At 41.4% G+C, this 23,455-nt stretch overlaps 2 protein-coding genes across 22 annotated transcripts in view; one reads left to right on the top strand and one right to left on the bottom strand.

The window, feature by feature from the left end:
- ZMYND11 (zinc finger MYND-type containing 11) overlaps positions 1-5,145 on the top strand; it is a 103,125-nt gene extending 97,980 nt beyond the window's left edge. For all 12 annotated transcript variants that reach the window (XM_021528793.4, XM_021528797.4, XM_021528798.4 and 9 more), the window contains one exon: positions 4,147-5,145. In XM_021528793.4, the coding sequence (XP_021384468.1) occupies positions 4,147-4,269 (123 nt within the window). In that variant the 3' untranslated portion in view covers positions 4,270-5,145. The remainder of the gene's footprint in view (positions 1-4,146) is intronic.
- Positions 5,146-14,331: 9,186 nt separating this feature from the next.
- DIP2C (DIP2 acetate--CoA ligase C (putative)) overlaps positions 14,332-23,455 on the bottom strand; it is a 307,261-nt gene continuing 298,137 nt past the window's right edge. For 7 of the 10 annotated variants that reach the window (XM_031503793.3, XM_085572963.1, XM_085572962.1 and 4 more), the window contains 2 exons: positions 22,149-22,272; positions 15,151-17,496 (listed from right to left, as the gene is read on the bottom strand). In XM_031503793.3, the coding sequence (XP_031359653.1) occupies positions 17,244-17,496; positions 22,149-22,272 (377 nt within the window). In that variant the 3' untranslated portion in view covers positions 15,151-17,243. Of the gene's footprint in view, positions 17,497-22,148; positions 22,273-23,455 lie in introns of all 10 variants that reach the window. The other 3 variants (XM_021528802.4, XM_021528799.4, XM_085572960.1) reach the window with 1 other exon arrangement.

The raw sequence follows: 23,455 nt of genomic DNA on the forward strand, positions 1-23,455 counted from the left end.
TCTTTTATTTTCCTTTCTATTTAAAACACGGCATTCTGAAATATATCCCTCTCTTGTTTGGTCCTTAAGTGGAAATCTGCAGCATCAGCTACAAAAACCATGTTGGCGTGCCCTCTAGAAATGTGAAAATAGACATGCTAACTTACTTTTCTGTTACATACCACCAACTTTTCCCTGGTTTTATTTGGACTGTGGCTGGTGTTTTCTCAGGCTGGAGTGTGTCCTCCCACATGGCTGTACAGCACCTAGCCAAACACTGCAAGAACCATAAACTGTGCTGCTTGCCAGGAGCAGAGTGCAGGTGGAAACTGCTCTGCTCAGGATCTGGGACCTGGCGCACGCACAAACTCTGCTATTTCTTCATTAACTTTCACAGAAGAGGGGAGCAAAAGCCATCACTGAGGAAGTTACACAGCACTGTGACACTTGTCTGTAACACAGCAGTTTGGGCACAGGATTGTAGCACTGGTGGAGCTGGAAAGGAGCAGGAGCCTCCAGGAGATGGCACGAACCAAGGGACAGCCAGTCCTGCCACCCCCCCTGCAGCCCCGTTTGCCTTCTGCTATAAAGGGCTGTTTTGCTGCTGCTCAGCCTCATTAGTTCCTGTGCTTACATGAAACAATGGTCCCTGCAGGGAAAACTCTGCTTTGGAGAAGAGTGGAAAAAATACTCAGGCAGTCGGTCACTGATTATCACAGTTATGAGTTTAGTTTTTGGAAAGAGAATAATTACTTCAAATGCCAGAGCTCCTGTAGAGTCTTCAATTCTATTCCTCGCAGAGGTTTGACTGTGGGTGTCAGGATGGTGCAGTGCTTGGGTCTCTGTCAATAAGAGAATTCCTCCCTGTCTACCTGTCTCTGCAGACCAGAGAAGTTATTTTTGACTGACTTGAATGAGTTACTGTGTTCAGCATGTCACCAGCTGCTGTGTGCATGTGCTCATCTGTGGCACTGGAGAGGGAAATGGAATTGCCTTTGCCCACTATAAAATATGTCAAATTATCTCTGTTCAGTCAGAAGTGAAGAACACATATGTGAACCATTGTCACCATTCAGCTGACATGCAGTAACTCGGGCAAAATAACATCATTGTGAGGCTGGACTCTCAGCTCTAGCTGCTTTTTGGTGGTTTTGAAGGTAGAATTTTCAAAAGAGACTGACTGAAGTTATATGCTCCAATGTGCCTTTACTATATCCTTCAGACTAATCAAAAAATGCCCTGGTACCACGTCACTGAATTTATCCAAACAATGAAAAGATAGAGTTTTTGACAATCTTGCCTACTTCTGTGGCCTCAAACTATCTGTCAATCACCACCCTAAATGAAGGCATCATGCAGGCAGCTGGTTTGCATGTGGCAGGACAAGGAGGGTCAGGATAAACACCTCTGCATTCAAGCTGATGGATCTGCCTGCCAACACACAGCCCCAGGCAGCTGGACTTGGTCCAATTACACAAGTCCCCAGTGATTCTTCCTTCACTGGTACTAATGACAGTCCCTGGTGTGTAGTACTGCACTTGTATGCTGCTATTATAATGATACCTCCTTACCAAAATCTCATGTAATTAACACACATACTAATGAGTTTTGGTGGCTTTGCTTTTTAATTAGGAGCGGAGACCTCAGGTTTTGTGTAATGCTGATGTCTGTGCTTGGGAATACAGCTGCTATTATTCACGCTGTATTTGTCTTTTTCTCATACCTAAAAAACAAGTCCAGCTGGGACAAAGGGATCATTTTGCTGGTGGTGTACAGGGACAGGAGATGTGCTTCCAGCCCTCAGAAGACTAATGCATAGTTAAAGGATAACAGTTCTTTTCTCTAGCTGGTCACAATTGGCTTAGTCCAATTTCATTTTTATACTTTCAGAAAATTTTGGTTTAATACAGATACCTCAAGTAAATAGCAAACAAAAAGAAGAAGTGTAAAGGCAGCAGTAACAATAATGAGATTATGCAGCTCCACGGCCTCCAAAGTTCAGGCTGAAGTGCTGGTCCTGATAATGTTTCTGTTTTAGTTTCTCCAAGTTCTTTTATTTATGTATAAGACTTATTTAAATTGGTGCACAGCTTGTTTCCATAGACAGCTTTTAACCTTTTTTCTCATTCAAATTTATTTACACATATATTTATTTTAACTTGCAACAGGTGGTCTTTAAGTGAATGAGCATTGTCTGATGTGTACTGTCTGAAACAAAACCCCAAGTGATTGATAACATTTAGAAAGAGGAAAATACAAAGAAAAGAGGAGGCCTGAGGCCAGCTGGCATTTTGCCTCCAGTGCCACATGTGCTGGTACCAGCACAGATGACACTATTTTCCTTTTGTAAATGGAGATTTACATCCCACACTTATGGCCAGCATATGTAAAGGGAAGTGCAGGACCCACAGATCAGTTGTCCTCTCTGTCATAGCATTTTTTGATCTCTCCAAGCCAGCAGATGTGAATTTGGTCTCTGGGCTGAGGCCCATGCTATACATAATGGAGAGCCACAGCTGTTCCCTACACCTTTCCAGCAGATGATCCTTAATGGCTCCCACAGGCTTGTGGGCAGCCAGCAACATGAAAAACCAGGAAAACAGCTCTCGGGAGGGCACTTGTTTGCAGACATTTTTACAAATAAACTTCCCAGGAGCTAAATTAGGAAAGGAAAATGGAGAGGTTCCCTTCTCACACAGCTAGGGCAGTCCCTTTATTGCTGATGTAAATAAATGGTTATCAGTTTAGCCAGTGTAAATGTTGGCTTTCTTGGATCTGTCTCTCAGTAGTGTGGGTTGTTGTGGTTTTTCTTTCGAGGCAGTTTGGTTTGCTTCCTTTGTAATTCTCTGTTTTATTAGTAAAGCTGTAGCTAGACAGGACATAAAAAGTAAATTGTATGGTATTCTGTGGTTTGATAGCAGCCTGAGCAGACAGTGTGATATCCCTCCCTCTGTTCCCCATCATGCAGTAAGTATTTCAGACTGGATTCCTAAAGATGCCTCCTGATTTTGAGCAGACCAAATTCAGAAAGACAAATTTGAAGCCATTAGAAGATTACTCTCCAGGATGCAGAAATATAAATGGCACCTTAAGCAGCAATGCCACCTCGCTTTATGGAGTTTTGCCAAAATAACTGCTCATGCTTTTGCAGCACTGCCTTAAAGGGGCATAACCTGCCTGAAGACAGGGCACACTGTGTGTGGGTGCTGTGCCTCCTTGATGGCCACCCGTGGTGCTGACCAGCATGTTGCATTCCTTTCCTTAGCTCCTCAGAGGTTATCTTCCAAGTCGCTCTTCCAGCTATCAGAAAGCTGGGGGTGTTCTCTGTGTTCCAAGGTAGAAATCATCTTTGCTGCAGCTTTCTCCAGAAAGAAATAATTCTGTATAAATCATGGGCTGTGCAGCATCTTTCTTTCAGGAGTTTTGTGCAGTGCTGGCAGTCACGACAAAGGGCAAGAGCCCAGGTAGCCAACCTGTGTATGACAGGCCTTCTTGGGTTTTTCTAAGATTTGGAGGAAAAAACACTTTTTTGTTTTGCTCAGTAAAATTGATGGAGCACAAAGTTTTCCCTTCAGGAGGTGGCAGTGCTGGCTGCCAGTCAACACACCCTGGTGACAGCAGCATCCTTACAGGCTGACCCTAGATGGGCTACAACAAACCAATAATTGTTGTCTCCTGGGATGCTATTGTTGTGACTTTTGAGATTTTCTAAACCAAAAGGATCTTCCCCAGCAACCTCTGGACAAGTCACTCTTATAAAGTAACCTCAGAAATACTGATTTTCAAGCCTGTGCAGAGGCTGTTGTGCCAGCAGCGCCTGTTGATTTATTGTAGCTTTTAAGACATAAATCAGGGTGCTATTACACAAATGTAGGGTAAAAGATGGTTCCTGCGCTGTGTGTCTGAAAAATGTCACTCCACCATTCTAAGAGATGAGTTTTCTTAAGTGAGAGATGATTTTTTGAAAAGCAATAATCCAGACTCTGGAAAATAGGAAAGCATTGTGTGTGTTTGCTGAGGATTGCCGCTTCACTCAGCACGTGTGAAAAATACCTGGATGTCCCCGAGCATAAATAAGAGGAGCATTGCTCTGCATGTGCTGGTGTGTGCAGGGGTGAGGAGGGATCCTGCCAGGGGGGTAATCCCATCTTTGTTTGTTCTCCCCAGTGCTACAACTGTGAAGAGGAGGCCATGTACCACTGCTGCTGGAACACTTCCTACTGCTCCATCAAGTGTCAGCAGGAGCACTGGCACGCGGAACACAAACGCACCTGCCGCAGGAAAAGATGAAAGAGTTACTCCTCCCCTAGAGCACCACCCCAATGATTGCTATTCTCAGACAGAGCGGTTTTTGTTTCCAAAAAAAAAAAAAGCAAAAAAAAAAAAAAGCCAAAATTGTTTAGAATTTGCTTCCCATTTTGCACCAGCCTTTAAACACTTTTCTTAGAATAAATTTTGCACAGTTATTTCAGTCTTCTGTTAAAAATGCTCCTCCAAAATTTTGTCGGCAAAATGAATTGAATATCTGGAATATCTGTTGGAGCAGGTTACTTCAAATAATTTTAAACTAGAGGATTTGTTGCATTTTCAGCAAATTTTAAGACATTTTTAGGTTTTACAGAGATTTTAATCTTTAAAAACAGCAGATCTAAAAACAGAAAAAATGATGCAAGTTTAACAAAAGTTTAACATGTTTAAAAAACATTTAAAAACTAGTTCTGAATGTAAGAAGTACAGAACTGTTTCAGAAAAACAAAGCATACTACCTTGATGTAACATTTATTTCTTAACCTTGTTGAGCTGGTTTTGTTCAGCTTAATTTTACTGTTTAAAGGCATTATCTATTGGTTATACCAGTGGGTACATGATTGAATTTAGGGAACAGGGTTGACACAGCAGGTGCTAGTCCTGCATATTTTTTCTTAAATATTTCCCAACTGTGTTTTATTTTCATTATTTCTTTTCAATATATAACTTTTATAACAAAATATTAGCTTTGATCTTGTAGTTTAAAATCACAGGAAACTGGGGTAATCTTTTACTGAGCTGGATCTTAGAGAAAAATGAATATTTAAATTTTGAAGTTTGCACATTTCGTCTTTGTTCTAACATGAGTGCTTATAACAAGAATAAGAAAAGCCAAAAAAAAAAAAAAAAAAAAACAAACAGCAGACAAACAAAAAACCCAACTACCTTTATTCATACTCGGAATTTTGAGGCATACAAATTACTTTATTGCGACCCCCTTCAGCCTCCCAATTCAATGTCATTTGACCACCTTTGATCTGGTGTCACCTGGTCCATTGTAACTGATAATAAAAGGAGAAAAAGCACTTAAGTTTCACAGAAGCCGTTATGTTTGTAGTAATGGGTCATTGCCTAATAATGAGCTCCATCACTGTACTCAGAATGAAGAATAATGCATGTTAATTTTCTTGTATTAAAGATGCCGTGATTTGTAAAAAGTCTGTATTTTGCGGAATGTCTGGATTAAGAAGCATTACCAATAGGAATGGATCGATAGTTGAAAAATGATTTTCTTTTTGTTTGTTTTATATATAGATATATGAATTGCATCCATGTTCAGAGACAATTTTTTAAATAGATGTAAAGCTTACTTAAATAGCTTTTCTTTTAAAGTGTCTCCACATTTTAGTTTCTTTCAAAGATTGGTCTTAGACTGAGTCATATGCCCATTAATCATCCAGCTATTTTTTGAGAAGTTAGAGGGATAATTTGTAAATATTTATTTAGATCTTTGATATTTATTGAAAGCAATTACATGATGGAACGATGGAAGCTGAAGAATCAGGAGGAAAGCCTTTTAAAAAGTTTTCTCTAGGATTTGTCAGGGTCATTGTAAAGACAAAAATATAACTAAGACTTCTGTGAACTACCACTGAAATTCTGACCTTTTTTACTTACAGTGGTGATATAAGTTAATTGACTAGATACCGCCAAATAATGCCCAATATGTTGCAGAAATTAAGTGGTAAGTTGATTGGAAAAAATAGTAAGTAGATGGTAACTTGTATTACCACAGCTGCATTATTGCCTGATAAATGTGTAATTAACTTCTGTCGCCTCTGTGTTGTGACTGTAAGACACTTCACAACTAAAAATCAATCTTGTTCGATTACTTTACGAGTTCCAAAACTTCGATCCACCCCTATGAAAGCAAGTATTGTGGAAATATTTTTGGTGTAAAATCATTCCAGAATATGTAATATTTAACTGATAGCTGCATGAAAGTAAGATTCGTGTTACTTTGGCTTTTTTGTCTCTGTTGACACGGTTGCACATTTCCAAGTTACTACAGCGTGAAAACTGTGTGTTTTAAAGAAAAAAAAAAAAAAAAAAAAAAACCAAAAAAAAAGATTGTGGCCTGGTTTTGTATAAGTTTTAGGTAAAATTACAATTGATTGTTTTAGGAACCATGATTTAAAATTAATTTTTCTGCAAATCATAAAGCTATATTAAAGTGTTGAGCTTAGCCACTATGCACATTGTAATTATTCATTGTGGCTGTCCAGTTTATGATGCATTCTGGCATTTTGTAAGCTGCTCTGACTAGCAATATATAGAGTCATTTAATGTGTTAACATTGGTTAATAAATGTATTTAAAAAAACCACCCTCTCTGAATGTTTCTGTGTTGGTTTTGGCCAGCTGTCACCCATGCTGGGGCGGGTGGTGAGGCTGCTGTCCGTTCTCCTGCCGAGGGAGGCTGGGGCTGTTCCTGAGCTCGGTGTGCCTCGCGGGGAGCCAGCGGGGCCAGGGAAGGCTTCCAGCACTGAACACGGCTCAGCACCGCCACTGAATCCCTGCAGCCCCTGCAGGCCTGGCTTTAGAGCCTGCAATGGCAGCAGCCACCTGGGGCTCTGCCCCGCTCTGCCCTGGCTCTGCCTCCTCCCTCAGCCCGCAGCAGCCCTGGGCCTGGTTTTGCCAGGGAGGAAATGCCCGCTGTGCCTCACCTGGGCACAGCCCCGAGCAGCCGTCCCGCGCCCGTGTGAGGCCACACGGGGTGCCATGAGGGCTCTGAGGGAGCTGAGCGCCCATGGAGGACGTCCTGCAGCCCCCCAGGGAAAGGGCACATGGGGACGAGCCCAAGGCACAGTGGGTCATCCTGGAGCTCCACCGGGACTTCAGGACGCTCCGGGAGTTGGATTCAGTGTGGCAATCCAGAATTTCCTTATGGAAAGTAAGACCTGGCGAGACCTGCAAGTCCCAAGGGATCCCTGAAAGTCTCTTTTGTTGTTTTACTATCCAAACAGTTCTGTTCTTACATGAGCCGTGTTTTATTCCTTCATCTTGATGAAAATCAAGTAAATGTCGACAGCCAGCATCACAAGCTGGCAAAGCAGGATCAGGAATAAGCAGCATGTCCCTTCAGCTCCCATCCCAGGGCATTTTCCCTTTTTGAAGGCTTCAGTCACTCTTCGATCTCAACACTGCTCACCAGTGGCAGAAACCCCCAGTGAAAATTCTCCTCCCCTCCCCACGTGCATTTGCCAGTTCAGGTGACACCAGTGGGGCCAGGATAGGGATCAAACAGATCCCTGGACATGCCAAGGCAGCTTTCCTGCATCGTGTCACACAGATCGTCTGTGACACAGATCTTTACTCCATCCCTGTCCCACACTGGGCCCTGTCACTGCCACCTGGCAGAGCAGAGGAGCAGAGTTACCCTTGCACCGCCCCAACTCTGAAGTTTCCTTCCATCAGGAATCTCAGAGTGAGTGGGGGCTTCTGCAGCATCACTGTTGCAGCCAGTGGTCCTACATCATCAGTCTTAAAGGCTTGAACATTTTATTATTGGCTTTTTCTATTATTATCATTATTATTGTTGTTGTCATTAATTAATTAATTTTTATTATTTTTTTTAACTCTGGCTATTCCTTTATTTTAATGAGGAGCTGTGGTTTCTGCCTCCAGCTTCCTTTAGGTGGAGTGAGCTGCCCAGCTCATGGCTTGTTTGCCTTTCACAAGCTTAAATGACCAAGTATGTGAAATGTGTTTGGATTTGTTACTGGTAGTTAGGGGCCACCCTGTCGATTTTAGCCTCCCTGAGTGTGAGTACATATATGATCTGTGCATATGCTTCTCAAATGCTTTCATAAATGAAATTGAGGGGGGGTGTATCTAAACCAGAGTGGCCCTTCTTTTATTGTTTCATGTTAAGGAAATGCAATAGCAAGGAGAAAGGTCCATCCATTTGTGAGATTACTAGAATATTGCTGGGTTTAAGTGGGAGATGACTATAGGTAATGTAAAAGGAACAAAACAAACTATCTTGGACCTTCCAAACCCCATATTTTACCCTAATAAAACCTATTTCCAGATGTCAAAAGTCTCAAAAGTATGACAGACTTAGTAATGCTCCTTAGAAAACAAATGCCAGTTACTAGAGGTTCAAAATTGTAAAATCAGAAAAAGAACCAAGAGAAAATTAACTCTGAATTGTCCCTCCTGCTCCCCATGGCCATGCTTGCCCCAGGACCTCTCCAGCCCCATGACCACTAATGAGGTATAGAAGGGATATTTTATCCCTTCAGGGATGGTAAACAGCAATCAAAAGGCTGAAATTAAATGCATCATCTCCTTTGTAGGTAATTTGTACATAGAAGGGGACTGATAATAGAAGATTATTCAGAAGAAATGCCAAGAGAGCCAAAACACTGCATGCTAAAAGGCAGAGCGATGTGTTTGTTTACAAAGCCACTGGCCAGTTGCTGTAAACTCCCTAAGTGAAAACTAAGCTGGCATGAAGCTTCAATGGAAATAGGATTTACCCTAGAGAGGTATCTAAAAATAAACTCAGTTGTGCATCCGAAGACACTGTGAATCCGGTTACACAAAATGCTTTACTAGTGTTTGGAAAAGGACTTCTGCAGAAAAAAACAATGTTTATGAATAAAGCCAGAGCACGTTCATTTTTAACTATTCCATTAACAGGAAAGGTAGCTTTTTCAAATAGCCACTGTAGGTGGTGTGGGGCCCCACTTGCTGCCACATTCCGGCTCTGCCTCTCTCCTGCTCTCACTCCCATGGGAGCTGTGGGAGCCACCTCTGCACTGAGCCAGTTTTGAGCCATGATCCCACCATGCTTGACCACAGCAATGTTCTTTTCTCTTGTAACAGAGCCTTCAAGGTGAAAAATGGTTTTTAAAAGTAAAAACTAACTCAGTGCCTTGCACACAGCAACTCTTGAAGTCCCTGTCACCAGGAAAGAGGGTTTTGTCTGGCATGGGCCACCCCTCTGTGCCTCAGCCACTTGGGGCTCACTGTCCCCGTTGGGAGGTGTGGGAGCTGTGTGGGTCTGCTGGGACTGGGGAGGGAGCAGAATGAAGCCTCCAAACCCCAGGGCACAGGCAGGGACATCCCCTGCTGCTGGCCCTGCAGCTCACTCCCTCCAAGGAGCAGCAACACTGGCTCCTTCCCAAAGGAGAAGCACGGCCAGAAACTCTGCCATGCGTGGCTTATGTGCTGGAGAGAATTTCTTTGGCTGCCACAACACTTGACTGAGTGACAGAGCCTTTTCCTGTCTTTTCACAAGTCCGTAAAGACCACAAGGGCTGGAAAGCCTTTTAGTTTTGCCCCAAAGAAATGCAAGATGTGCAGCTCAGTCATGCAATTGCTTGTTCTGTTTTCCCACTGACACTGGAGCCAGCAGCATTTTAACCCTGAGCTCCCCAGTCCCAGTGGCTGCCACAGCCGGGAGCTGCTCCAGCAGGTTGGGAGTTGGTGCTGGATGCTGAGGCAGAGCCCAGCACTGCCCAGCCCTTCCAACCAGCAGTGTTCCTGCTGCCTCTCTGACAAATTTGGGTGGGGGCAATGCTGCGCTTGCTAGGAAAGCCCCCGGGCCCTGGAGTTTCTTTCCCTCAAGTCAGTCGCGTGGCTTTAGGGTTTTGGGGCCAGGAAGGGGAACAGGAGGCAGTTTAAACAACTGGGATTGCTTCAGGGACTGGATCTGTCCTGAAATGCCACAGACACTAAGAAGCTCTGAGCCACCTTGAGCTTCTCCTGATGCAGCAGCCTCCCCTGGAAAGCTATGGACAATTGGCACAGGGAGGGGACTTTCAAGGAGAGAGCAGCAGAAGCAAGCCAGGGCCTCTCAAGCTCCTCCACAGCCTGGCACAGCCTGGCACAGCCCAGACTGCCAGCCTCTGCCCCTGGAACTGCATCCACTCCCAGAGCCCTTCTCTTTAGCCCAAGACTCATGGAAATACACTCTCTGTACAGAATCATCTCCAGAGACAGAACCTATTTATGGGCTTCTTTTAACAGCTTGTTCAGAATTAACTTTTTTTTTCTCTCAGTTTTCTCTCCTGCTCTGGACGTCCCTGGGCAGAGGGAATGTTTCCACCTCTCCCAACTACTGCTACTTAACTATTTGGTGAAGAAAAGCAGTGTCTGGAGTTACCTGTCCCATTACAAACCTAATTATTATTCTTCCTGTGACCCAGCATTTCCAAATCAAAATGGGACTTTGCCACATCCCAAAATGACAAGCTGAATCCTGACTTTGTGTCTCTCCTGGGGATGCACTGGCTTTCACATGCTGGATAAATAAATGCTGCTGGTAGTTGTAAGTAAAGTGCAATGACAGCACATGTGACTTATGCAGGCATAGTAAGATGCAGTCACATCAGTTTGGCAGTAAACTATGGCCCTGTTAGGTGCTCTACTGGAAACAGGAGTTTTTAATGGAAGTTTTAATTTAAGAAAACATGGGGTTTGTTAGAAAATTTTCATAACTGGGTGATCTCCAATAGTAATTTTATTATGACTTAAAACAGTAGTTGAAAGCCTCTTGTACTGTAAAAAGGCTTTGCTCCAAGATGAAAAAATACTTCCCTCCCCTGAAGGAAATGAAATAATTATAGCTGAGACAACACTTCTTCATTGTCTTTGCTAACCTAAGAGCTGTGAGAGAAGAACTAAACATTGCCATTCAGTTTTTGTGGCCCTACACCCTGGACTAGCAGGACAGGCTGTGGGTTTCCTTGGTGGATGCCCAATGTCTGCCCTGGCAGCCAGAGGCTGTGCAAGTCCATCCCTGCCCCTGCAGCAGCCAGCCAGGACTGAGCCACGCAGGGACCCTGCAAAGCCACACGAAGGTGGAGCCGCACCCCAGCTCACAGCTACTTGTGGTTAGGAGAGAGGGGAGCATGCAGAAAAATTACTCCTGTGGACATCAGGAAAGTGTCCAAACCCAAATGTTTAAGAGGCATCCTAGAAATGCTAATGAGCACATGTCTGCAATGGAAAGTTTAATTCCTTTGTACATCCTCAGCCACTTATTTCCTTTGGGCAGTTTTTGGCTCAAATTCTTGTCTCCTGCTGCTCTGTGAATACTGCCCATGCCACACTTGCCACTTCATGGCTTCATGGAAACATTATTTTCTTCTTGCCTGCATCTGCTTTTCCAACTCTTTTCTTCTCCCAGGGTTTCTGTTCTTCAGTCCTGCCACTTACCTGATACAGATATGGTTGTTTTTTAGTTTCCCAAACCAGTGGGGTTGGGATAAACTCAGTCCATGCCTTGCACATGTCTGTCCTCCTACCTCCATACTCTTCCTCTCTCGAGTCTTACTGCAAAGCCCTTGGCTGAATTCAGCAGGGGGAACTCATCCAAGCCTCCAGTCAGAACGTGGGGCTCAGAAAAGTGAGGTGTGTCCCAGCATCTGGAGCTTCCTGATTGAAATGCACTCCCCTAGGTGACAAAATTAAAATGTAGGTCCCTAAAATTGGGTGCCTGATGCCACAGGGTTAGATAGTTTCAGCTGCTTGATCTGTACTTCCATATGCACAATCTTCTTTTTGCTGGCCTCCCCTTCTACATCAAATGCTCCTCCTAAAATTGCCCTTCATTTATGGCTTCCCCCACTGGTGTCTTTATCCTGATAGCTCAGTACAGCTCTTATCTTGGTGCCCTTCCTGACATCTCCAAACCTCTCCCACAAGCTGCCAGTCACATTTGGAAGCCACTCCCTGTGGAGAGTCCATCAGCTTTGTCCCCTCCTCCAGCCACTCCCCACATGCCAAACACAAAATTAAAGCAAGATCAGCTTTGTGCCTTTAGGATCCACCATTAATTGCTCATTGCCATAGAATATTTTGCAGTAATTAAAAAAATATTATATATGTTGTGGAATCCCTGGGAAAAAGTCTTTTTTTCCCCCATGTGATCATAGAGAATACAACAGTGCCTTTGGAGAAATCTTGTTTGTGCAGACCAGAAGGAAGTAAGGAGCACTGCCTTTGACTGGCATGATGCAGCATGACCTGCTTAGTGAACCTGAGTGAATCTGAAATACCACACAGCTCCCAGTGCCAGGACGATGCCAGAAGATGCAGAGATGGTCTCATCCTGGTCTGCTGTGTAGGAAAGGGGGAACGGCTGTTTCAGAGATGCTGATCTCAGCCAGGTGCAGCACAACTGAGGGAAAGCTTGAGAGGGTTTTTGTACCAGCTTTAAGGTGATGCCCCTCAAAACAGAACAGAAAAATCATGAAAAGGAGAACCCTAAATCATGGTAAGGTGACTGAGTGCTTTTGAGAAGGTGGGCTGCCAAATGGAGCACTCCAGATGTAAAAAATAACATACGTTTATCGTTAAGAAAAAAATTAACAATATACTATTTTATATTTTATCCCCCTAGAAAATGCTTGATTTCTACTTTCACAATATAGAATCTGGTTGCTTTTTTTCTCTTTTGCCTCTTCAAATCTCAGTTTTCAAGCAAAAATTTCTTCCAATTAAAAAAAAAAAAAAAAAAAAAGAAACAAAAAATTCAAAATCAGGGTTGGCTCATAGTCTGGGGACAGAGGGGTCCATCTCCCTTGGGATGACTCCTGTAGGCTGCCCCTCTCCCCCACTGCCCCTTCAGCCAGAGCCCAGCCCAGTCCCCTCAAACCAGGAGCATGCCCAGGAAAGAGCCACAGCTGGATTTGCCTCTCCGGGGCTGCAGAGGGTTCAGTGGCCCAGCAGGAGACTGTAAGAAGCTGTGGGGGAGAGAGCTCAAAACTCCCCCAAACTCAGCTTTGCTCACAAGGCGACTTGTGAGAATTTGTTGTCAATTTCTGTGCACCCCCCCTCCCTCCCTCTCTTGAGTGCATAAAGCAAATCTTTGTGTTGAAAACCAGAAAAGGAAAGCTGTATGGTCTTTTATCAGACGTTTTCCCAATTCTTACATTCTTAATATCAATGTCATAATGAAGAAATTATGCTGTTTGTATCGTGCATGATTCTTCTAACCAACATTATTTTTTGAGATTTCCCACCATCTTTGCGGTGTTATAGCAGCCTTTTGCCAAAATACTTTTTAAAATGTGGAATTGAAATATTTTAACCTTTTAAAAACCTTAATCACATTAACAAAAAAAAAAAAACAATCCCCTTTTTGCTTTTATTAAATGATTTGTAAAATTGAATCAGGAACTACGTGCTGTTCTGCCATCCTCTTCCTTCTGCCATCTCTAACTTACTTTCTCCTTCTCACAATTTTTGGATCTTTTACTCTGCTCAGGGTAATTGTGAGTCCACAAAACCACACCTACCTCTTGTGATAAGCAACCTGAAATCTGAGCCATCAAAGATGGAATTTTGCACCCTGAATTTCCCAGATAGGACTCCAAAGACACAAGGACTGAGAATTTCGCCTTTCAAAATCACATTTGGAAAATGAGAGCTGTGGCAAAACCTCTTCTCTGGGAATGCTACTTCTCAGCAGCTGGGAGCCAGCTCTGAAATCAAGGTCTTTTTGGAAGAAGCCAATGGAAATAGGCAGATCCCATTTCCAAGATCACATTTCCATTGCCCAAGGCTGCTGAATCGATAGGGAGGTTCTAGCCTCACATGAGTGACCAAGCTGTAACCCATAAACTTCCACTGGCAGAAAGCTCCATCAGAGCTGGAAAACCTGGATCCAAAACTTCCTTAGGTGACTGATTAGCAGCATGTCAGTAGCAAAACCTTGCAACAAAAGTGATAAGTGACAAATTTGAGGAGTTTTACAGTACTAATGCTTGTTATTGCTTCTCACAAAATGTTACCAAGCTTACAATAATCTTTACACTTTCAGCAAAAATGTGAACAGTATATTTGAATATATTAAAAAGAATTAAAAAAACATTTCACAAAAAACATTTGTTGCCATATGAAAGTCTTTCAGCAATAAATGCCCACACCAGTATTTAAACATTGTTAAAAGTATAATGATTTGTACTAATAAATTATGCAACAAGAGAGGTAAACAAAATAAAATTACAGTATAGCTCTCCATGTTCCTCCACTGAGCATCCACAGCTCTCGGAAGCTCCATTTTAGATGACTAATTAAGAAACTGATATTTTCAGAGCAACAAAAATAAAAGCTTTTATTTGTTCATTTGAATATAAAACAGGCGTTATCACAGATGTACAAAGCGTACTGGTGGTTTAACATACAAGAAGGTTGCTGTCCTTTGCACATAAAAATTTTTGTTTGAATCTGTGATTGGCTGAGTTACATGAATTTCTCTAACCAGTCACCACACTCTATGAAATAACGCTGCTAACATTCAACTGATAAAAGGGACAGTCTTCCCTTGGGTAAAGTGTCAAGCAGGATTAAATATATATAATAAACAAGCACCATGAGGAATCTGCTCCTGTTTGATTAGTTTTGTGTTTAAATGTTCATTGTGTACCCTCTCTTTTTGTGCATGTGCATCGAGTTGATTACATGGTTTTGTCTGACTCCAAAAGCACAAGGTCACAAGACAAACATTTTATACATTCTCATGAATGGTTTATCTACAGTACAGTTTCTAATACAGAACAATCCTTCTTTATTGCTCAGTCTGATGGTGCTTAAATGTTTCCCTCCTTTTGCTTGCACAACAAAACCAGAAACTCAGTTTACCATTTCTCTTAACTCAGGATTTAACAACCACAGATGACAGGTTGCAGAAGAGAGCTGTTATTAACTGCGTTTCACAACTGCATTGCAGTTCTTTTATTCTCTACAAATGCAAAGTTGACTTCGTGAAGGTTAAAGTGATGCTTTGAACGACGCGAGATTTGTTTTGCAGTACTGAGATCAGCGATAGCAGGACTTCACAAGTTAGTTCACACACTGCAATTATGTTTGTAATCAATCAACATCTTGTCTGAAACCTTACAACAACTTGCCATTAAGAACAGATTTTATTCTTTTTAGGGAGCAGAAAATGAATTTGACAAAGTATGGGATTGGTCTGCAGAGCAGGAATAGGGCTATTCACAGGACAGTGAGGGTGGAAAAGATGGCCTGAAAGAAAACGCGTCTGACGTGGCGAGATGCTCTGTACTGTACATGCAGACTAAAACGTCCCTACCTTTTAAAAAGATTTTTAACACCCAGCATTGAAACTCCCTTATACGTGATATAAACATGATAACATTTGCCCTGCAACAATCTTAGTCATGCATATCCGGTAATGAGAGCCAGCACATGAACGTCATTTGGGACAAATAAGAAAAGCATTCTTGGACTGCCGCTGGTAAATCCCACTCTTGATCACAAACATGTCAATTCAGTTACAACCACATGAAGGAAGGGGAAGGTTTTAAAAAAGGGGGCATGGGGGGCAGGGAAGACAACAGAACTGGGGAATCAGACCCCTCTTTTCTCCAAAGGTAGTAAAATGAAGGCAGCTGTGATGCATGTTTTCCTACTCTTCTCCCAGGATGGCCTCAGGCTGGAGACCACGGGACTCCTCGGCTCCTTAAGCAGGCAGATGTGTTCCTCTGATGTTTTAATGCGTTTAGGGACTAGTTAGCAGATGCACGATCCGTGCCAAAGGGTGGTAGTGACTGTTCGCTCCTCTCCGTTAAGGAATAAATTAAAGACCATCGAAACAATCGTTTCCTGTAAATGTAAACTGGAAGCGTTGGCCACTGAGCTACGTGTCCTAGCTGAGAGGCAAATTGATAACTCTGTGCAAAAAACCCCAAAACTTTTCCTTATAGCAGTAAAAACACCAACTAAAACAATGAAAAAAATTGTGCAACAAAGTTCTGCAGCTAGACAACAGTGCTATTCCTCAACCTGCCTTTTCTAAGTCTAACAAGTGTATGCACATGCCAGCACGAATATTTATTGTTGCCTCCATGGCAAAGAAAAGAAAATTATTGTAGTGCATTTTTAGTCTTAAATTCATTCACTGCCTTAAAGGCAGCAATAATTCCACTTGCTGGTATCTAGAGGATTCTTTTTGACAGGGATACTTAGCAATCCAGGATTGCTTTTTTTCTTTTTCCAAAAAATTTGTGAGTAACATTTGATTATCTACAGTGGGAGACACCATGCAAGTGACAAGTACTGCATTTTAAACTTTAAAATCTTTTGTCATTAGTGAATTTATATTTCATATATATATATTTGATGTGATACTATCCACTCAAGATAATACAACACTTTGTTTTTATATTAGCAAACATTTCAAGAGTTTAATATTCTTGAATGTTTCTTCTCTTTTATACTTCTAAAGAGATCAAAATAAATTAAACGTTTTGTACATAATTACAGAAGAAGTAGTTAACTTATTTTATCTTTTTAGTTTAGTACAAAGATATTTGCAAGCTCATTGCCGAAATACACCTTATTTATAAATTTCTTCCATTCTAACGCTAACAGCAAAGGCTCTTTGGCCTTTGGGCTTTCAGCATCTCTGACAGAAAGCTGCAAAATTTCTAATTGAAAGGTGCTACTTTGGGTTTTCTCCTCGTACCACTACGTATTTTCCTAAGATGTGGGATCTAAAATGGCTTCAGTTAGTAATGGATCTGTATTCATCAGCCTTTTATGACATATTAAAACAAATGAAGGAAACAACTATTTGTATTAGTATGCAAATTGTTTAAAAAGAATCCATTTGGAGGGCAGAATAAAAAAAATCTACTTCAGCTTAATTAACGTAAAATACAAAGCCACATTTACTCAAAAAGCAGTATTGTCCAATAAGCAAAAAAAAAAAAAAAAAAAAAGGTTTAAAATGGGCTTTTCCAACACACTGAAGGGCCTTACCCCATAGTCCTTCTTTTCTAAATTTAGTGGTAAAAGAAAACATTTAAACATTTCACATTATATTTCCTGCCAATCGTGACTGCTTTGAAAAGTCGTAATAGAAACAGTTCCATTCTGATGAGTGTCAGTATCTTATCTGCACACTTTTTTAGTGGACACAAAAAAAATTTTATACATCTATAGTAAAGTCTATGGAAGCTTTAAGGTACAAGACTACATGTTGTAGGCCACATAGATGGGATCTAGCTGGTCTGCCAAAAATCCATCTCGTAGGTGCATACGTTGTTTCTCTCCACGGGAGTTGATAGGAATTACACCAATGTCCACAACCACCACCACCCCTACAATCAGATAGTGTTCCTCCAGGACCACGTTGGTGACCAAAGGAACAAGGTCCAAAGCTTCTTGCTCAGATCCATCCAGCTCAACTACAACGACCAATAAATTTGTCCAGGTAAACACCGCACTGGAACAAAAGAAAAAATAATATTAGTCATGGTTTTTTTCACCCATTTCATTTTTTATCCCTTTTCTTCCACCTTGGTTACCTTTTGTTGGAGCTCCTTGGGCTCTTTCCACGTTCTCAGGACAAAGTGCAAACAGCAAGAGAGAACATGCTGCAGGCAGGGGCATGGGGCAGCCCCATGAGCTCTCTCTTTGATAATGCTGCAATTTTAAGCATTAGGCTGAACTTTAGAGAAACTTGCCTGCCATGGAAGGAGGTAGTAAGACAGCAAATGGTTCCCTCTGAAGTCAGGGAAGTGCCACAGCTCTGCTGTGTTCATGGAGTGATGTGTGTGTGGAGGTGCCTTCTCCAGGGTTTTTTGAAGAGCAGCCCAAAGAAACAAGGAGGTTAAGAGAGGAGGCACCAAGGACAGTAGAAGCATAGTCTGAGCTGAAAGGTCTGTGGGCTAACTCCTGCTAGTGAAGGGTGTGGAGCCCTGGGAAGGCACATGGCACAGTGCAGGCTCACAGGGGTGCCCAGGGAGGGGGCATCCTCCCCGTGCCCGCTCAGCAAACGTGGCTACGCGCCTTTGGGACTGGGCTGGCTGCTGTCCAGACAGGTCAGAGCTCAGCACAAAAAAGCTGCAATTCTTCTGGACCAATTGATTTCCACAGAAATAAGGCTGTGTCTCCATCTGTTTTATTTTGGCTGTTTTATTTCTGTTGGGCTTAAGGGGACAGGATTTTTAACATTCCTGATGAACAGTTCAGACCGTCAAGGGAATGCCATTATCTCCAGTATCTCCTCTTTGCTAAAAGAACTTTGTAAGACCCCAAAGTTTTGGTTAAGCCTGTGAACCAAAGAGGGTAAATTTTGGATTCTGCTATTTGGGTCCATTTCTGGTTAAGGATAATGCATTTATCCTTCTAATTATGGAGGCTGGGAGGGTATCAAAGTCTGGTTTATGCTTCCACCCAGAGCAGTTTTACAACTTCCCTCCATCCTCCTTCTCCTCACATCTCCAGAGTCTCCAAAGACTCTTGCATCTCATGGAAGGTCAGCACAGCTGAGCCACAAAGAGCAATCTCATTCTTCCTTGTAAGTGTTTAAGACACTTCTTCCTCTAGCTTATTCCACAGAATAAACAATAATATTCTACACATGTACACCATACATCAAGTCCTGTACTTTAGTTGCCTTTACCTCGTAAAATCAGGGGATAACTTCCCAGAACTGTCTTGAGCATAAGCATCTGAAAGTCAGAATATATTATGTACACAAGCCATCTTCAAAAAGAGCTTCTTACTCTAAGGTCAATGCTTGATTGAGACAGAAGTGCACTTTTGTAGCCTCCTAAGACAGCTCTGAAAATCCATGTAGTGTGGAAACATACCTTACTTTGCCCAAAAATTAGCTGTGAAAATGTGCTCTATGTTGATGCTTGACAGAATGGATTTTAAGAGAAAAGTACTTAACTCTTAAAAAAAATTCAGGTCCTGCCAAAGTACTTTTTGATTGAATTGTTATGTGCTTATTGATCTGGAAAACTAATGAGCAGCCAAAGCAAGGATGAGAAGGCCCCTTTTGACTTAGTATTGCTGTGAAATGAATTTTCATTTGTAATTATGTTTTCACAGACATTCTAGTAAGTTTTGATTGATGCTGAATAGTAAAAAAATGAAGTATCTATCTGCACAGGTGACCGTCTCCAGAGAGGTCCTGGAATTGTTATTGGTTCCTGTACAAACATCTAAATTAGTATTATATATATTTTAACAAAAAAAACCTGGGGAAGTTTCACTGAAATGTAAGTTAGCATTGAAAACCATGCCTGGAAACTACTGTTAGCTTGTTACTTGGGGAAAGCAATTAATAGCAAGATTCAGGAGTAGGTCCCTAAAACATGGTTTAGAATAAATTAGCTTGTCTGAACTCAGGAAACTGATTCCCAAAACTTTTATGAAGCTTCTATTAAGTCCTAAAATCAATGACACTCTCAAGAGGCTTCAATATAATTTAAAACTCTTTTCATATGCCATGGTTCTAAACTCACTGGTGATCACTGGAAGTAAAAGGAAATATTGTTTTTTATGTTCTTACTGGTTGAGAGTAACCATACATTAACCAGTCTCTCTTATGCATGCATCAACTTTCTAGCCCTGATGAATAAAAAACCTCAACCCAAAAGCTAGGGACCAGGAAGGCTGACCTTTCCTTAAGAAATAATCGAGTCACAATAATCAAGTCATACACAATAGATGCAAAACAGTCAATGCACTGGGAATGGCCCCTCCTGCTGCTTCCACATCACCAAACGCTACAGGAAAAACAAGGAAAAACACCTCCAGGGAAAGAAGCTCCTAATTGTTTTCTTCTCCAAATACCTTGTGTAGCTTTGTATACAAACCACTTCTAAGCAAATTCCAGGAAGCTCTGTTCTGTTCCTCTTTTGAGACTTTGACATTTAAATGAGTCAGCCATGTGCTTTAATTAAAACACATACATTAAAACAGATACCACATTTTGTGGTATTAGAAACACTTTCGAAATGCACAGTGTGGGTTTACATCAGAATAAAACCAGACTGTGCCACTCTTTCACTTTTTACGTGTTAAGACACAGGAGATCCAGAGTCAGAGGTTGTTGATTTTGTGCTAAAATTTTTGAAAAGACAAGAATAATTTTAAATGACCTTTCAGATCTGATCCTCAATGACAGAAGCTGCCCAGCAGGATCACATGTCAGTCAACAAATCCCTGAGTCCCTCAGTGGTGTCCAGTATTACAGAATGAGCTGCGTTTCTCAGAGGCTGTTTTCACAATCTATCAACTGGACATACCCAGCACCTTCTGTGTGCAACAGAAATTGATGCAGTTAAATCCTTACTGGGCCATTGAACTGAAACAAGAGGCTCATGCCCCTGTCCACAGAAAGGGATATACAAATTATAAATTAAAAAAAAAAAAAAAAAAAAGAGTTAGCTGGCTATTATTTTGTTCAGAGGTGTTTCACAAAGACAAAAGGAGGGCCCCTAAGAGAAGCTGAAAAAGCTACATGAGAGAAGTCAAGGACAGTCAGGACAAGGGCTGTGAATGAAAATTCCATGATGGTTATTTGGCAGAGTATTGGTTAGGAAAAGGCTGGGAACTGTGAGCAAACCAGATGTTGGCACTCTGAATAACTGTGTGTCCCTGTTCTGCAGGGACCACATCCGAGACACATCTAATTCATCAGCAATCTCTCTTTTTGAGGGAAAACAACCCTGAAATACTGGCCTTAAATATTGGCCTTTGGGCAAAGGGTAGCAACAGTACAGAGTGTTTTCAGAATTCTCACTCCTGTGTCTTGTACATTATCACCCAACTACAGGGAAGAGTTAAAGTACTGAGAATTATCTGCATGTACTTGGAGAAATTCAGCTGTGTTTTTCTCCAGTCATGCCAGCTTACCCCCAACCCTTTTCCAGTTTCCATTTTTCACTCAGGATTTCCATGGTTGTGGAACAAAAAGGATCCTTGAAATGCTCTCAGCAATCTTGAAGGCAGTAACATAATTTAAGCATTTTTTGGTACTGAAACCCTGCAATTTCTGCAGTGTGATATGGCTACTTTATTCACTGTCTGTGAGCTCATAATTTGAGGGGATACAAACCTCTGACAAACAGATAATGCCGAACACAGCAATTTATCAAACTGTGGCCATCTTATAATAGACCAGTCCTTAAACAGCTTGTTCTGAAAATTTTACATCCACTGCTGGTACTGATCTGACACATTTTCAAGGGGAATTTCATGACATCCATAAAGTGTTCATACTGCTCTGTATGAAGGCACAGAACACAGCTCCCTGTGTAATGCCTGTCTAGCACAAGACTATTCCAGCAGTGATGATGCTCAAGGGAGGAGGCAATAAGGCAAAACCTCAGTTACAGTCAGCCAAGCAACTAATTGTATTCATTTTAACTGATATTTAAGAAAAAAGCAAAGTCTTTTACTAAAGACCAGTTCAGCTGCTGTGCTTCATTCATTATTAAGCTTCCTGCTCCAGGCCACATCTCTGCAATGAGGATTGAAAAGAAAAATGCACTAAATTGTTCTGGCTATTGCAACAGATTCATTTTGGTTGAAAGGTGAATAGCTGAGCTGTGGTTGTACCAAAACAAAACAACTACCTGACTGAGTTTTCTGATGCAAGAATAATGAAAAGCAATTTGTGCTCACGTTGGACTCAAGAAATTATTTCCTGCTGTGTCCAACTGAGGATGATACATTGATTAAGATAACATTATTATTAACTAATTGATTTACTGCTTCAATTTCCATTGTGACCTTGATTTGATCACTGCTTCATTTTTTAATAACCAATTCAAAAATAATAGTGCGTTCACTAATAAAATTTATTAGTGTGTTCATTTATTTGAAATGTTTGCTTGCTTACTCCTTAAAAAAAAAAAAAAAGAAATATACTGAATGAACCTATCCAAAATCAGTCCTTTCTGATTAAATCTGTTTGTGAAAAGTTTCATCCTAAGGACACATTTGCAGCTGGGTTATAAATCCTGTGACCATCCTGACTGGCCATTTCCTGGATCAATTGCAATATCCAAGGAAAAAACCCAGACATTATAGATATTTCAGCTTTTTATAAGGGCCCTGGTGTTATATAATCCTTACCATTCTGTGATGCTCTTGTGTGCTCTAATGACAGAGGTTTCGATATCGATCGGGTGGTACCTCATCCCTCGCAATTCCATGGCTTCATCTAATGCACCCACCACATAAAGTGCATCATGGCGTTCTGGGGGAAGGGATTGAAAAACAGAGAAAGATTCTACTCTCCAGTACATTAAATTATAGAAATGTTCACATTAAGAATTAAGTAAAATAAGTACAACATAAGTTATCCTCGAATTTCTGAAACCCCGAAGTGATTTCCGAACTAATGAGCATTTTCCATTACTAAAGTGCAATGCAGAGCAGAAACCAGAAGAAAGGAAGTCAGAAACACTATTCCCATTTGAAAAAAACAAAGGCAGAAATCTTTATCCAAAGACAGTGGCAGAATTCCTGATTTTCTTCCAGGTGGAGGCAGAACACATTCTTTTTTTTTAAGGCACTCTGAATAGAAAATAGGTTCCTTGTTTCTCTCTGTTTTTTCAAAGAGAAAGAATAGATTTGATCCTGACAGTGTGGCTGATGTTCTTCCAATTGATTTGAGATGGTCACTACAGATACTTTTAATCTATTACAAAGGTGTTTAGCAATAAACTAAAAATATGCTATAGCTAGATTGTAAATTGCTTATTCAGGTAACTTAGGCATAACACTTTTATAGCCCACATTTTTTACTTACTGAAGAAATAAATTAGGCTGAAATCACATGTTTTAAAAGATACTAGGCTGAAAGTAAACTATTACATGCTAGTCATAAAAAGATATTTGCTAAAAAACTTAAAAGCAGATAACTGACTCTTTTTATACTAATTTGGATAGTTGTGTGGTGGTATTATAATGACAATATGAGGTCTACCTAATAAAGAGCTGAGAGCTTTCTGCAGGAGGAGCTAAAAGTAGGAGAATGGAGCAACTGTTTGCTAGGAGAATACCTAAGCCATTTGACTGCTTAAATTCCAATATCTTCAGAGAATCCTGAGTTTTCTCAGGGTTGGGTTATCATTATGAAATGAAAAAAGGCTGTGCAACCCAAAGTAAATCTATTCAGAAGGTGCCATTATAAGGACACAGCAGCTGGCCTAATCCACAGGGATTACTGATATGTTTTCAGATTTGATGAATTCTTTCTTGGCTGAATAGCAGCTATTCCAATGGCCCTGGGATCACTCCTGGAGGTGTTCACAGCATTGCTGGAAACCCTGCCTGGCCAACAGCCTCCCCTGGCCAGCTCAGCCACAGCCACTCATGGCACTGTGCTCCTCAAAAATCACAGAAAAAAACCCATTTTCCCAAGCACTGACTTTGTG

The sequence above is a fragment of the Lonchura striata genome, chromosome 2 (assembly GCF_050655825.1).
Source record: "Lonchura striata isolate lonStrDom1 chromosome 2, ASM5065582v1, whole genome shotgun sequence".
NCBI lineage: Eukaryota > Metazoa > Chordata > Aves > Passeriformes > Estrildidae > Lonchura > Lonchura striata.